This window comes from Mercenaria mercenaria, chromosome 17, assembly GCF_021730395.1.
Source record: "Mercenaria mercenaria strain notata chromosome 17, MADL_Memer_1, whole genome shotgun sequence".
In the NCBI taxonomy this organism is placed as follows: domain Eukaryota; kingdom Metazoa; phylum Mollusca; class Bivalvia; order Venerida; family Veneridae; genus Mercenaria; species Mercenaria mercenaria.
This window is the reverse complement of record NC_069377.1, coordinates 6960468-6976834: the sequence shown is the minus strand read 5'-3', so window position 1 is coordinate 6976834 and position 16367 is coordinate 6960468. Positions and strand designations below refer to the sequence as shown.

The 16367-nt window shown below is 36.4% G+C and overlaps 1 protein-coding gene across 1 annotated transcript; it reads right to left on the bottom strand.

The window, feature by feature from the left end:
- Positions 1 to 10146: 10146 nt before the first annotated feature.
- On the bottom strand, positions 10147 to 13971 carry LOC123536691 (uncharacterized protein DDB_G0279899-like). The gene is made up of 2 exons (XM_045320047.2): positions 13815 to 13971; positions 10147 to 11447 (listed from the first exon to the last, which is right to left on the bottom strand). The coding sequence occupies exons 1-2, from the start codon at positions 13816 to 13818 to the stop codon at positions 10147 to 10149; spliced, it is 1305 nt and encodes a 434-aa protein (XP_045175982.2). The 5' UTR covers positions 13819 to 13971.
- Positions 13972 to 16367: the final 2396 nt, after the last annotated feature.

Here is a 16367-nt window from a genome sequence, read left to right as displayed (position 1 = left end):
GCAAACTGTAGTGATGGTTCGGTAGAAACAGATTGAGCACTGTATAAATGAGTCTTATAGATAACCATGCCATAACTGTTGTCATTGTTTGGTGACAACAGCTGGAGCGTTATTTGTATCAGTACTATAGTTAACCATGACCTAACTGTAGTGATGGTTCGGTAGAAATAGATTGAGCACTGTATATATGAGTACTATAGATAACCATGCCATAACTGTTGTTATTGTTTGGTGACAACAGCCAACAGCTGGAGCGTCATTTATATCAGTACTATAGTTAACCATGACCTAACAGTTGTAATGCTCCAGTAGCAAACTGTAGTGATGGTTCGGTAGCAACAGATTGAGCACGGTGTATATGAGTACTATAGATAAACATGCCCTTACTGTTGTCATTGTTTGGTGACAACAGCTGGAGCATTATATATATCAGTACTATAGTTAACCATGACCTAACAGTTGTAATGCTCCAGTAGCAAACTGTAGTGATGGTTCGGTAGCAACAGACTGAGCACGGTATATATGAGTACTATAGATAAACATGCCCTAACTGTTGTCATTGTTTGGTAATAACAGCTGGAGCATTGTATTTATCAGTACTAAAGTTAACCATGACCCAACTGTAGTGATAGCTAGCAACAGCTTGAGCTAGGGAATATATGAAAACTATAGATAACCATGCCCCAACTGTTAACCATGTTTTAACCAGTGTCGTGGTTCGGTAGCATCAGCGGGAGCGCGGTATATTTGAGTACAGTAGTTAACAATGACCTAACAGTTGTAATGCTCCAGTAGCAACAGCTGGAACATGGTATACATGAGTAATATAAATAACCATGCACCAACTCTTGTCCTGGTTTGATAACAACAGCATATATCTGTACATGCAGTGTAGTTAACAATGTCCCAAATGTTGCTATTGTTCGATAGCAAAATCAGAAGCCCAGCTTAGTTAACACCAACTGTAGCATAGCATGTATCATTAGTATAGTTATTCACGTTAATAACAACTGGAGCATGGTATATCTGAGTATCTAAGATAACCATACATTGACTTTTGCCGTGGTTAGGTTACAACAGCTAGAGTTTGCACGTAACAGTACATGTACTATAGTTAATACTGTGCCAATTGTTGCTTTTGCGACTGGAGCATGGTTTAAAAATTATATATCCATGTCCTGACTGTTGTCCCGTAAACCCAGCTGGAGAATAGTAATTACTAAAAGAATTTGTATCCATTTCCAAACTGTACTAATGATTCGATAACAAAAGCTGAAATATGGTATATATCAATATTATAGTTCCCAATGCCCCAGGTGGTGCATAATATATATGAGTATTTTGGATAACTATGCCATGACAGTTGAGTTGGTTTGAACCCGTCTGAAATATTTTTCCATTACAGCTTATTTTTGTTGTGGGACTACTATGCAAATGCGTAGCTCTGGGGTTGTGTTTTGATGCTCTGTGCTTCTGAGAAATCTACCCTTACCTATTATCTTTTGGTTCCGACATCTGGATCATGGTATTTATTAGTGCTATAATCATCCATGCTCAAACTGTAGTTATGGTTCAGTAACAACAACTTTAACATGATATATGGGTACTATAGATAACCATGTTCGACTTGTTGTCGCGGTTCGGTTAAGTACAGTTGGAGCATGGTATATATCAGTACTAGATTTAACCATGATATAACAGTTGTACATAATGCACAAGAAGCAACAGACGAAACATGGTATACATGAGTAATATAATTAACCATGCACCGACTCTTGTCGTGGTTTGATAACAACAGCTAGAGTTTGCATATATCCGTTCAAGCACTGTAGTTAACAATGTCCCAACTGTTAATATTATTCGATAACAAAAGCTGAAGCCTAATTAACTCTAGCAGTAGCATGCATGGTATATATCAGTACTATAGTTATTCATGCCCCAACTGTAGTGATGGTTTGATAGCGACAGTGGAAGCACGATAAGTATGAGTACTATCGATAACCATGCCCCAACTGTTGTCATGGTTAAGTATAAACAGAAAGAGCACGGTATATATCAGTATTACAGATAACCATGTTCTGGCTGTTGTTGTGGTCCAGTGATAACAGCTTGAGTACGGTAAATATGAGTATTGTAGAAAACAAGATAACCATGCCCCAGTTGTTGTCAAGGTTTGGTATCAGCAAGAAGAGGTATATACCAATATTACAGATAACCATGTTCTTGATGTTGTTATGATTGAGTAAAAACAGCGGGAGCAGGGTAAATATGAGTACTATAGATAACCATGCCCAAACTGTTGTCATGGTTTGGTATCAACAGGAAGAACATGGTATATATCAGTATTACAGATGACCATGTTCTTGCTGTTGTTGTGGTTCAGTAACAACAGTGGGAGCATGATAAATATGAGTACTATAGATAACCATGACCCCATTGTGTATATCAGTATTATAGATAACTATATTCTGGCTGTGGTTCAGTAGCGACAGCGGAAACACGGTATATATGTGTTCTATAGATATCAGTATCACAGATAACCATATTCTGGCTGTTTCTGTTGTTCCGTAACAACAGCGGGAACATTGTAAATATGAGTACTATAGATAACCATGCCCCAACTGTTGTCATGGTTTGGTATCAACAGGAAGAGCATGGCTGATATCAGTATTCATGCACCAACTATAGTGATAGTTTGATAGCGATAGTTAAAGCACGGTAAGTATGAGACTATTAATAACAATGTCCCAACTGTTGTCATGGTTTGATGTCAACAGAAAGAACACGGTATATATCAGTATTACAGATAATCATGTTATGGCTGACAACAACGGGAGCATGGTAAATACAAGGACTATAGATAACCAAACCCCAACTGTTGTCATGGTTTGTTAAAGTGGCATTAGGCGCATCTAATACTGCATATAGTGTGTTTTGGGTGAGTGTTCTATAAAAGCAATTTTCGGCTGCTGTGCATTTAGATGTGTTAAATTAATGATAATGCCGCATTAGTATTTGAAGTTGATGCTTTAAAAATAAAGAAATCGGACGGATAAAATAATATATATTTTTTCAATCTTCTGCGCAATGATCTCCCTTACCTGAAAATGGAAATTTCTGAAGTAGAAGGGAAGCAACTCCTGCTTGCAGTTTGACGTTTTTTAAAAATACTGCCCCAGTCAAAATAAGAAAAGTCATATTTGGAAATTTATTATTTTGTACTGGTAACAGGAAGAGTTTGGTATGTTGGGTTAAAAGCTATAATTTCCTCCATCCTTTTTACATGCACATCTATTTAAGCTTGATTTTTACTTGAAAAATGCATATAATTCCACTTTAACAGGAAGAGCATGGTATATATCAGTATTCATGCACTAACAGTAGTGATGGTTTGATAGCGATAGGCGTTAGTTAAAGCACGGTAAGAATAATTACTATAGATAACCAGGTCCCAACAGTTGTCTTGGTTTGATATCAACAGAAAGAGCAAGGTATATAACGGTATTACAGATAACCATGTTCTGGCTGTTGACGTGGTTCAGTTACAACTGCCCTAACTGTTATCATGGTTTGGTAACAACAGGACTAGCATGGTTTATATCAGTATTACAGATGCATATGTTCTGGCTGTTGTTGTCTTTCGAGATGTATGAGTACTACAGATAACCAATCCCTAACTATTGTCATGGTTTGGTATCAAGAGGAAGAGCATGGTAAGATAACCATGTTCTGGTTGTTTTTGTAGTTCAGTAACAGCAGTGGGAGCATGGTAAATATGAGTACTTAACAGAGGGATCATGGTGAATATGACTACTGTAGATAACCATGCTCCAACTGTTGTCATGTTTTGGTAACAACAGGAAGAGCATGATATATATCCGTATTACAGATGGCCATGTTCTGGCTGGTGTTGTGTTTCAGTAACAACAGTGGGAGCATGATAAATATGAGTATTATAGATTATCATGACCCAACTGTTGTCATGGTTTGGTAACAACAGGAAGAGCATGGTATATATCAATATTACAGATGTCCATATTCCGGCTGTTGTTCTGGTTCAGTAACAACAGTGGGAGCATGGTAAATATGAGTACTTTAGATAACAATGCCCCAACAGTTATCATGGTTTAGTAACAACAGGAAGAGCATGGTATATATCAGTATTACAGATGACCATGTTCTGGCTGTTGTTGTGGTTCGCAAACAACTGCTGGATCACAGGAAATATGTGTACCGTAGATAACAATGCCCTAACTGTTGTTATGGTTTGGTAACAACAGGACGAGCATGGTATATATCAGTTTTACAGATGGCAAAGCTCTGGCTGTTGTTGTGGTTCGATAAAAACTGCTGGATGACGGTAAATTTGAGTACTATAGATAACCATGCCCTAACTGTTATCATGGTTTGGTAACAACAGGACGAGCATGGTTTATATCAGTATTACAGATGCATATGTTCTGGCTGTTGTTGTCTTTCGTCTTTCTTTTGTTGTTGTAAATATGAGTACTATAGATAACCATGCCACAATTGTTGTCATGGTTTGGTATCAACAGGAAGAGCATGGTATATATCAGTATTACAGATAACCATGTTCTGGTTGTTTTTGTGGTTCAGTAACAGCAGTGGGAGCATGGTAAATATGAGTACTTTAGATAACCATGCCCCAACTGTTGTCATGGTTTGGTAACAACAGGAAGAGCATGGTATATATAAGTATTACAGATGACGATGTTCTGGCTGTTGTTGTGGTTCAGTAACAACAGAGGGATCATGGTGAATATGAGGACTATAGATAACCATGCCCCAACTGTTGTCATGGTTTGGTAACAACAGGAAGAGCACGGTATATATCAGTATTACAGATGACCATGTTCTGGCTGTTGTTGTGGTTCAGTAACAACAGTGGAAGCATGGTAAATATGAGTACTATAGATAACCATGCCCTAACAGTTATAGTGGTTTGGTAAAAACAGGAAGAGCACTGTATATATCAGTATTACAGATGACCATGTTCTGGCTGTTGTTGTGGTTCAGGAACAATAGTGGAAGCTTGGTAAATATGATCTATAGATAACCATGCCCCAACTGTTGTCATGGTTTGGTAAAAACAGGAAGAGCATGGTAAATATCAGTATTACAGATGACCATGTTCTGGCTGTTGTTCTGGTTCAGTAACAACAGTGGGAGCATGGTAAATATGAGTACTATAGATAACCATGCCCCAACTGTTGTCATGGTTTGGTAACAACAGGAAGAGCATGGTATATATAAGTATTACAGATGACGATGTTCTGGCTGTTGTTGTGGTTCAGTAACAACAGAGGGATCATGGTAAATATGAGTACTGTAGATAACCATATTCCAACTGTTGTCATGGTTTGGTAACAACAGGAAGAGCATGGTATATATCAGTATTACAGATGACCATGTTCTGGCTGTTGTTGTGGTTCAGTAACAACAGTGGGAGCATGGTAAATATGAGTACTATAGATAACCATGACCCAACTGTTGTCATGGTTTGGTAACAACAGGAAGAGCACGGTATATATCAGTAGTACAGATGAACATGTTCTGGCTGTTTTTGTGGTTAAGTAACAACAGTGGGAGCATGGTAAATATGAGTACTTTAGATAACCATGCCCCAACAGTTATAATGGTTCAGTAACAACAGGAAGAGCATGGTATATATCAGTATTACAGATGACCATGTTCTGGCTGTTGTTGTGGTTCAGGAACAATAGTGGAACCTTGGTAAATATGAAAACCATGACCCAAGATCTTACGATGTTTGTAAACCACATCCCCATAAAAACGGGTTTAGAAATACCTTCTCGCAGAAGTGTCTTAAAATTACTATGGAATTTTAAAACTAAATCAGAATTACGATAGTAAAATTTAGCAAAATATTTACGCAATTTGTAATAACGGTAGCCTTGCTGAAGAAGTTTACTTGTAATATATTGATTACGTTCATTGAAATACTTGACATGACTACACGCTCTGGCAAACCGAATTAATTGAGAAGTATATACCCCATAAGATGTAGCCTGAGGTACATCCCCATCCAAATGGGGAAAATTTACAATACTAAAATTAAAATCATCCCTCTTGTCATAAATTTTGGTATGTATAATATTGTCATAAATAGAGAGATGTAAATCTAAAAATGAAGCATCAGTATTCGAATTGTTAGTTTTAATTAACTGAAGCTCCCTAGGATAAATAGTACCCACCAATTGACCAAAAAACGGATTATCCATATTAAGAATATCATCCAGATAGCGTGGTGTATTATTAAATGCAGTTATAATATCTGCCTGCGTATCTGGAGAAAGGCTCAACATAAAGTCTCTTTCATAACAATATAAAAACAAATCTGCGACAAGGGGTGCACAATTTGTTCACATGGGAATACCAACAACTTGTCTAAAAACTGCATTCCCAAACCTGATGTAAATGTTGTTCAATAAAAAGGAAAAGGCTTTACAAACTTCCACATTGTATAATGTTTAATAATATGCTAGTAAAAAAATCTTTATCAAAATTGCAAGCGAGAAATGTAGCATTCTCTCTGGCAAAAAACTTTTAAATTATGGCAGTTAGTTTGTCATTTATTAAGTTATGTGGTAAAGTGGTATACAAAGTAGAAAAATCGTATGTACTGACTGTAGATACCTTGTAATTATTAATTTTAAACTTATCCAGGATTTCGCCAGAATTTTTAATCGACCAAAATAAGTGTTTACCAGAGTTTTCGTATACTTTATCGCAGTATCTTTCCACGTGGGCTTTCACAGCAGTTAGACATGATGCTAATAGTTTTGAAATATGTGTAGTTGTACAAGAGCTTGAATTAGCGATGAAGCGAGCTTTATATGGTTGTTTATGCAATTTAGGAATCCAGTACATGGTTGGTAGTTTACTTTGTTGATCGTCTATACGAACTTTTAAATTAGAAACTTCAGTGATGTTATCAGTGACCAACTTATTTTCAACAGAAGGACTCATTGTATAAGTTTTAGTGCTATTTAGTTCGTTTTGTAAAACATTAATATAATGTAGGCGTCAAATGATGATAATATTGTTGGCCGCCTTGTCTGCTGGAACTAAGACATACTTAGAATGAAATTCTTGGATTTCCTTTTTCAAATGTCTTAAAGTAAACTTGGGTTTTGGTGGAAGTAGGTGTTCGTTAGTTTGATAAAATTTTATTCGAGAATCAACAATGTTAAAAATATTTCGTTTCCAAGACGTTAATGCATTGGGATCAGGGTTCTCACGACGACACCATTTAACACAAAAGGTTTCGATGGATTCCGCAATCTGACCACGACAAGCATCAAAATCAATAGTTGAAGAAATTCTATATTTAGGTCCTTTAAAGAATAAATTACGAATACGTTTGTCTTTAATAATATCAAAATTACCAGTGATAACATGACCTGCATCTGAATAGCAAAATTTTGAGTTTTAACATTCGCAGTAAGAAGGGGTATTTGTTTGAACATCTAAGTCGGAAACAATTTTATTGTAATTGAACATAACATTTCTTACAGGTGTTTTATATTTATAACAGATAATAGGAACTTCGGAGTTTCTGAAATATTTAGGCACAGAATCAATGACACGTTTATCACGAAATATACTGGGTACATCGATGAAGTCAATAGCTTTATTCATGAAATAAATTTTAAGAAAATGTCTCTCATGATCAGATTTGGTGTCAATATGTGGACGGAGAACGTGTTGTGTGTAAGAGTGAATAAGATATGATACAGAGTAAAACGGATCTGTTTGAATAACATACTGGTCCGCTACCTCGTCTAGCTTTTTAAGAGGATGTGAGACGACAAAGCATTGAATGTCTACCAGAGTTTGAAAGAATTAAATCGAGGTCTGCAACAGATATATTGACCTTAGATTTGCGCTTAACATTACCATTTCGTCTAATTCCATGAGACCTAGATTTACGTTTCCTAATATTTAAAATAGAAAAGATATCGATATCAGGGTTTTTAGAGATATTACCTTCCTGATAAATATTATCATTTTAGCCCAACGGAAACGGTGACTGTAAAATTTTAATCCATTTGAATTCTGCTACATGTCTGGCTTTAATTTAAAACTAGATGTGGAATTTGTATCATATACGATTTGCTCTACTGGCTGCATTGTTACCTGATCAAATGTATGGCCAGATTTACGAAAGTGTTGGTATAAAAATGTAGTAAACTTGTTCCGACTACGCATTTTATATGAAAGCTCACGGAAACGAATGTTTAAAGAACGCCCAGTTTGGCCAACATACTGAATACAAATGGGGTGCGTTTCAAGTAAACCTTCTTTTGCGTTTCTCTCCACTATATGAAAAATGGACTTATACCGTTCTGGTTTTAACCCCTCGATATCAGTATTACAGATAAACATGTTCTGGCTGTTGTTGTGGTTCGGTAACAACAGCTGGAGCATGGTATATATGAGTACTATAGATAACCATGCTCCGACTTTTATAATGGTTTGGTAATAACATATACAGCATGGTATGATTCTGATACAGACAATGCTCCAGCTGTTGTAACACAACCATGACAACAGTTGGTGCCTAATTATCTTTAGTAAGTACTGAAACAGATGCTCCGGCTGTTGGTACCGGACCATGACAACATTCAGAGCATGTTTATCTATAGTACTGATACAAACAATGATCTAATTGTTGTTACACAACCATGAGAATAGTTGGGTCCTGAGTATCTATGGTACTGATACTGACCGTACTCTAGCTGTTGTTACACAAACATGACAACAGTTGCCGCCTGTTTATCTATAGTACTAATATAGACGATTCTCTAGCTGTTGTAACACAACCATTATAACATTTTGGGCCTGGTTGTCTATAGTCCTGGTACAAACCATGCTCTAGCTGTTGTTACACAACCACGACAACACTTGGGGCCTGGTTACAGTACAGAAGGAAACCATGCTCTATCTGTTGATACTGGTCAATGACAACAGTCGGAGCATGTTTGTCTATTGTACTGATACAGAACATGCTCTAGCTTTTGCTACCGGACCATGACAACAGCCGAAGTAGGTTTATTTTATTGATACAAACCATGCTCTAGCTGTTGTTACACAACCACGACAATAGTTGGGACCTGGTTATCTACAATACTGATACAGATCATGCTGTAGCTGTTGTTACTGGATCATGACAACAACCGGAGATTATTTATATATAGTACTGATACATACCATGCTCCAGCTGTTGTAACGCAACCTTGACAATTCTTGGGGCCTGTTTATTTATAGTACTAATACAGACCATACTCTACCTGTTCTAACACAACCATGAGAACAGTTGGGACCAGGTTATCATAAGCAATGATACAGACCATGCTCCGTCTATTGGTTCCGGACCATGACAACAGTCAGAGCATGTTAACCTATAGTACGGATACAGATCATGCTTTTACTTCATTTTACTTATTTTGTTGGGTTTAACGTAGCACCGAAACAATCATAGGTCATATGGCGACTTTCCAGCTTTGATGGTGGAGGAAGACCCAAGGTGCCCTTCCGTGCATTATTTCATCACAAGCGGGGACCTGGGTAGAACCACCGTTCTTCCGTAAGCCAGCTTGATGGCTTCCTCACATGAAGAATTCAACGCCCCGCGTTAGGCTCGAACCCACATCGATCATGCTCTTACTGTTGTTACACAACCATGACAACAGTTTGGGCCTTGCTATCTATAGTACTGGTACAGAAGATGCTCCATCTTTTGTAACAGAACCATGAAAACAGTTGGGCCCTGGTTACATTTAGTGCTAGCTGTTGTTACATAGCCATGAAAACAGTTGGGGCCTGGTTATTTATAGTATTGATACAAACAATGCTCTGTCTGTTGTTACCAGTCCATGGCAACAGCCGGGACATCTTTATCTATTGTACTAATATAGACCTTGCTCAAGCTGTTGCTTCTGGACCATGACAACAGCCGTAGCAGGTTATTGTACTGATACAGACCATCCTCTGGCTGTTGTAACACAGCCATGGGGGAAGTTGGGTCCTAGGTATCTACAGTGCTAATACAGACCATGCTGTAGCTGTTGTAACCGGACCATGACAACAGCCGTAGCTTGTTCATCTATAGTACTGATACAGATCTTGATGATAAGTTATACCCATACATTTGCCTTTTACTGGAATCCTCTTGACTTCTGACAACTGACCGGATGTTGACATTAAATCTATCGCTCTTTTTTCTGGAATCGTTACTGCAATATGATCCGGCCGAGACATTTCGGCAATATCCCATGGTTTAAAGTTAAGTACTTTCTCTTCTATGACAGCTTTACTCTGAATGTCTACAACTTTAAGCTTCCTGTTACTGTTATCAGCCAGCACCAGTTTGTTAGAGGATAAGACAGCACATCCTGTGATAATGCAGACAAACGTATCTGTCTTTGTTTTTATATTCATTTCTTCTTTATGTGTTAAGGTATCAAATATTTTCTTCGTCACCGGAGAGACCAGACTAGAAGAGAGATTTAGCTTCCCAAATGTGTCGTGTTTAGACAACATGTTTTCAAAATCAGTATTACGTTTAAATGAGTATTGCATATCTGACTTTGCTAAATGTTCAGCTGCCTTCTTTACTTCATCTGACTTTATTTTGCATTCAGCTCGTTTAATGTTGATGTATAGTTGCCCGTTTTGCCGCGCATTTTTATCAGCTTGTAGACTTGACTGCAATTTCTTGATTTCAGTAGAAATACTGGCACATTCATCAACTACCTTCTGAATTATTTTTTTATCGTTGGATTTCTTTTTGTCAGCATCTTTCTGAATATCTTGCTGAAGTTCATCTAGGCGTTCATTTATTTCTTTTCGAAATTTGAGGATTTCCTTGATAATACCAGCATGGCAATTATCTATCTCTTTATCCCTTACTTCAGCTTTCTTCAAAACATCTTCTGCTTCTTTCATTTTCTCTTTTAATTTCTTCATGATATCCATGTATTCCTCGCTCTCCCCTATACCTGCACATTTGTCAGGTATGTAGTCAATCTTACATGTCCTGTGATCCAAGATGACGCAGTCATTACAGCCAAGCGCCTTGTGTGTTGGACAGAAAAATTTAATTATTTCCTTTTTATGTACTGAACATTTTTCTGTGCATTCATCAGAATCTTTACTGGTACTGGCATGTTTACCAACGTTGTCTTTATCAAGAAGTTGATGACTTCGCGAGGCTTTTGTCCTCTTGTGATACTCAAAGCAAGTTTTGCATAGATATTCCTGGCATTCCACACAAAATCCGTGAGCTGCTACATGCTGACCAATGGTAAGACAAGGCTGACAACTGTGGTCAAAGTCCTCTGCTGACCCTAGTGATATTGAGCCTTGAAAATCTGACAATTTGCGTCCTGACACTGCCATTTCTGAAATAGAAAAGAAGTTTTAAGATGACAGAATTCGTGACGGACGAACTATTTTTCCAGTCAACTTTGTATCAATATAATGTAATAACAGTATTTCTTGATGTGTGTTTATCTTCCAATAAAAAAAATCTCTTTTAAAAGACTTTGGTAGACCTGGGTTTGGGCTAAGATATATTTTGCTGTATGTAAATATCTTGTGTGTGTGTGTGTATACTGTTTTGCTCTATTTTCAGGACAGTGACTAAGGCGTTTCATGTCAATCAGATTGGCACTGCTTAAGTTATGGCCAAAATTATGGAATTCCATAAACGACAGCGTCCTGCTTACGGCGCTCTGCTTACTGTGCATATTTTATAGCAAAACCATCAAAACATTCCGAATATTGTGCTGACGTCACAACAAACGACAGCGTCCTGCTTACTGCCCACTGCCTACTGCGTCCTGCCTACTGCCTACTGCTTACTGTCCACTGCTTATTGCTTACTGCTTACTGCCCACTGCTTATTGCGTACTGTTTGGCACTCTTGTTACTAGTTGGTTGTTACTGTTACTCATGATTTATAAATAAATTATTTCTTAAAAGATATAATTTTTCATTTAATAAGCGATTTCCGGTTGCTTAAAGTGAACGTAGGATTAGACATGTTTAAAATTGCAAAACAGTGTGAAACAAGCTCGTACTTTAAGAAAATGCCGTCCAGTCGAATTCCACTATTATGGCCCTAATACCTTAATAGAAATTCCTTTTTTTTGAAAATATACGATGGCTAACGGGCAAAAGAAAGTAGATCTACCTTAGAACATTCACAGACAAGGTTTTAATTTCTGGGTAGGTTACATCAGGAATCTTACATAATCTAATACATCATGGTTACGAGTAGTTACCGCTATTTAAATACAATGTAGTACATTGATTGAATGAGTCATTCAAAAGTTTCAGACTGTCAAAGGCGGATGGTCGTAAGATTTCCACGTAACGGCGCAGTAAGCAGTAGGCAGAAAGCAGGACGCTGTAAGCAGTACTCAGTCAGCAATAGGCAGTAAGCAGTAAGCAGGACGCTGTCGTTCATGGAATTCCATACAAAACCAGAGTACATACTTTTCCCGAATTGAACCATACCTTTGTAAATAAATTTTAAAAATGAATAAAAGCACTTAAATGAAATCCTATCTTTTGCCACGATATTTGCATCTAAAATCCTAGTAACTTGAAAGTGCATGGCTTAACATTGTTTGAAGACATATGATTCTGTAGTATTATGCTAGTCAATTTCTTCTATGACTAGAGCTGACGAATGAAAATCATTTGATAAAAGTATCTTTAGATATTTTATAGGACTGTAATTTCTAAGTCGTCGTTCAGTTAATACTGGATATTGTATCGTTCAGTTAATACTGAATATTGTAGACTGTATAGAATTCTTGTTCTCTTGATGATCTTGAAATGTCTCTTAGAATAAAAGACCTAAATTTTGATGGCCACATTGTTTTGGCGGAGAAATTCTGTCATTTCTGTGTCATTTATCTTCTGACATTTGATTTAAAGGTAGTAAATCGGATTTTGACCAAGTAACAGATTTATTTGAAACTTTAAAAATATTCAATGCGCACCTTTCACAAAACATATTTTATTCTTACTTTAAGGAAAGTTTTTTTAGAAAGTTTATTGGCATTTGTATTTATGAATAAAAGATTACAATACTTTTACGAAACTTGTATATTCATTTAAGAAGTGTGTTGGCTTTACTTATAACCAAAGTGGTGTGGTAATAATGTTTTAAGGCACTGTAGAAATTTATTGACAATCGTAGTTATGAATGTGTGCTTAAGAGTAAAAGATTATAATAGTATTATGAAACTAGACTTATTCTTTTATTCATTTAAGAAGTGTGTTTACTTTACTTATACCCAAAGTGGTGTGGTAATAATTTACTTATTTTTCGCAGCATTTAAGCGTTATTCAGACTTTAAAATAACCCTAATTGATGGTTTTAAAAGGACTCCTGGCTTTTACTTGAAATAATTAGGTCAATGGTGCCGGTCATGTTGATCATTTAATCTCGCAACCAAACTGTAAAATCAACGTTCTGGCTAGTGCAAATTACGATATCCGCATTGAATATGTAACCCGAGCCGATCCGGGGTCTATGACAAAAACTAACCAAAAAAGGATTATATACTCGCGGTTTGGTTTACTTGTCATCCCATGTACCCGGCGTAGTCGAGTTCGTGATAGATTAAGCGTAAAATATGTTTTTAAATTTATATGTTTTGCTTCATCATAAATAGATCTAGTTTGCACGTCTGGACATGTTTTAGAAAAACACATACAAATTATTAATGTGTAAAAAGAAAACAAACGTTTACCCATTTATCCTGAACGTTAATATTTGATTATGAATATACATGTAACATTCCACAACATTGATACCTTTTTATTAAAGCAGATTAGATAGAAACTTTTGTTTTCTCCTCTCTCCGTTCTGTTTTTGTGAAATTCTATTTTACTTCCTTTAGGAGAAAATGTCTATAAATACAATGTTCTAGATACATAAGGGAAGTAATCATAATTATTTGGTGACTTGTATCATACCAAAGTTATCGCCCTTTAACCGCAAATGCATGCTAAAAGATTATCGCCACATAGACTCACAAATAAAAGTTAAAAATATTTTAACTAAAGATTTTTTCCACTTTCGTCCCTACATAGCCTTATTCCTCGGAAAATACACATAACCAATCTTTAAACAAATTGATACATCAATTAAGTTGTCACAAATATCACTTGACGATGAATGTAATGACTGTTGCAAACTAGTTCGGGTATCATTTATTTATTTGAGTTTGTTTTCAAATTATCCTCCACATATGTCTTATATATTCCTCTAACTAAGAGCTTTCTAATGACAGCGTGCTTGGCTTTAAGAGACCGTCCAACATAAAACTTGTTAACATACAATATCTGTACCAAAATGTTCTAAATTGAAACTAGATATGTGTCCCGTATGTAGTTCCTTTCATAAAAAGATTAAAGTTAACGTATAATATGTTCTTAAGTATGTTTGTCCTTTATCATGAATAGTTTGCACGTTTGGACATGTTTTTTGCAAAACATACAAATTATCAATGTGTAAAAAGAAAATAAACGTTTACCCATTAATCCTGAACGTTAATACTTTGATTATAATTAAACATTTAACTTTCCACAACATCAATACCTTTTTATTAAAGCAGATAAAAAAGAAACTTTGTTTTCTCCTCCCTCCGTTCTGATTTTGTGAAATTCTATTTTACTTCCTTCCGGAGAAAATATCTATAAATACAATGTTCTAGATATATAAGGGATGTAATGATAATTATTAGGTGACTTGTATCATACCAAAGTTATCGCCCTCTAACCACAAATGCATAAAAAATACAAATAAATGCTAAAAAATGAATCGCCCTTTCTCTACAAATACACAGACAAACAAATAAAAGTAAAAGATATTTTAGTAAAGTTTTTTTTCCACTTCCGTTCCTACATACCCTTATTCCTCGGAATATACACATAACCAATCTTTAAACAAATGGATACATCAATTGTTGTCACAAATATCATTTGACGATGAAAATAATGTGACTGTTGCAAATTTGTTTGGACATCATTTATTTATTTCAGATTTTTTATCAAATTATTATCCGCATTATCTTCTATACCTTTTAACCAAGAGTGTCTAATGACATCGCGCTTGGCTGTTTGAGACGGCCTAACATAACATTAGTTCACATACAATATCTGTAATTGAAAAAAAGGTGGCAATCCTGAAAATAAACGGGGGTTTATAAGCGGTGTCAAGGGGTAAAACCCCTGTATGGGGGTCACTTGGGGGTGGGGTCGGTGTCCCCCGGTTTTAATATAAGCAAATACACAGAATCAGCACCTTGTGGTGAGCAAATTCTGTCAGATATATAGATATATGCCGTCCCCGCACATAAAATTCTCCTTGGATTTACGTCGAAGTCAACGTAAATTATCTCATCCCTGTTGAACATTTTGTTCTGATTTTGGCGCCATTTTTGCAAGATTGTTACCACGTTTTCATCCTAAAATATCTTCGATCATCGGACCATAATATACGCTGTTCCGTAAAAACACATTTATTTATGTATAATCGGATGCAACGAATAAGGGAAGACAACACTTTATCAATATTATCCATTAACGTCTGGGTTTTGGCGACTTTCACAAGCCGTGCACATAGTATTGGTGATACCCAGTTTTCCATCAAAACAAAAGCTCAACGGATTTATATCGATCTCAAAACTGATCTTGACTTCTTGAAAAATTAGAGATTTGTTTTTAATTACGAATTTGTTTTGTCCGATATTTTTCACTCGAACTGCCGAATTCCTGTACGTTTAGCTCAGCTGACATTATAAATATAACTAATTTTATGACAACTAGTGAATATTTAGGACTACCTTCATTAAGACATCCTAAGAATACAAGGCAGTCTTAAAGACAGCTAAATCCCCCGCCGATGTTAAGGATAGTGAAAGGGTCGATGGTATTGAATGGAGGCATTGACCTTGTAAAGTATATTTTATGGTCCTTGTATGACCCAAGATTCATGAACATCCTTCAAAGGGTTTAAGAGATACCGAGCGGACACAAAATGGAAGGCCCAAACCTTTGACTTGGCCTTGAGCCGACATGGTTGACTCATGTGTTCTGCACATCGTCTTCATGAGGTGATCATTTTAGATACAGCACGGACACGAAATAAAAGGTTCAAACTTTTGACCTCAAGTTGCGACCTTGACCTTGAGCCGACGCGGCTGACTCATGAATTCTGCACATCGTCTTGATGAGGTCATCATTTGACCCAAGTTTAATGAAAATCCTTCAAGAGGTTTAAGAGATACAGAGCGGACACA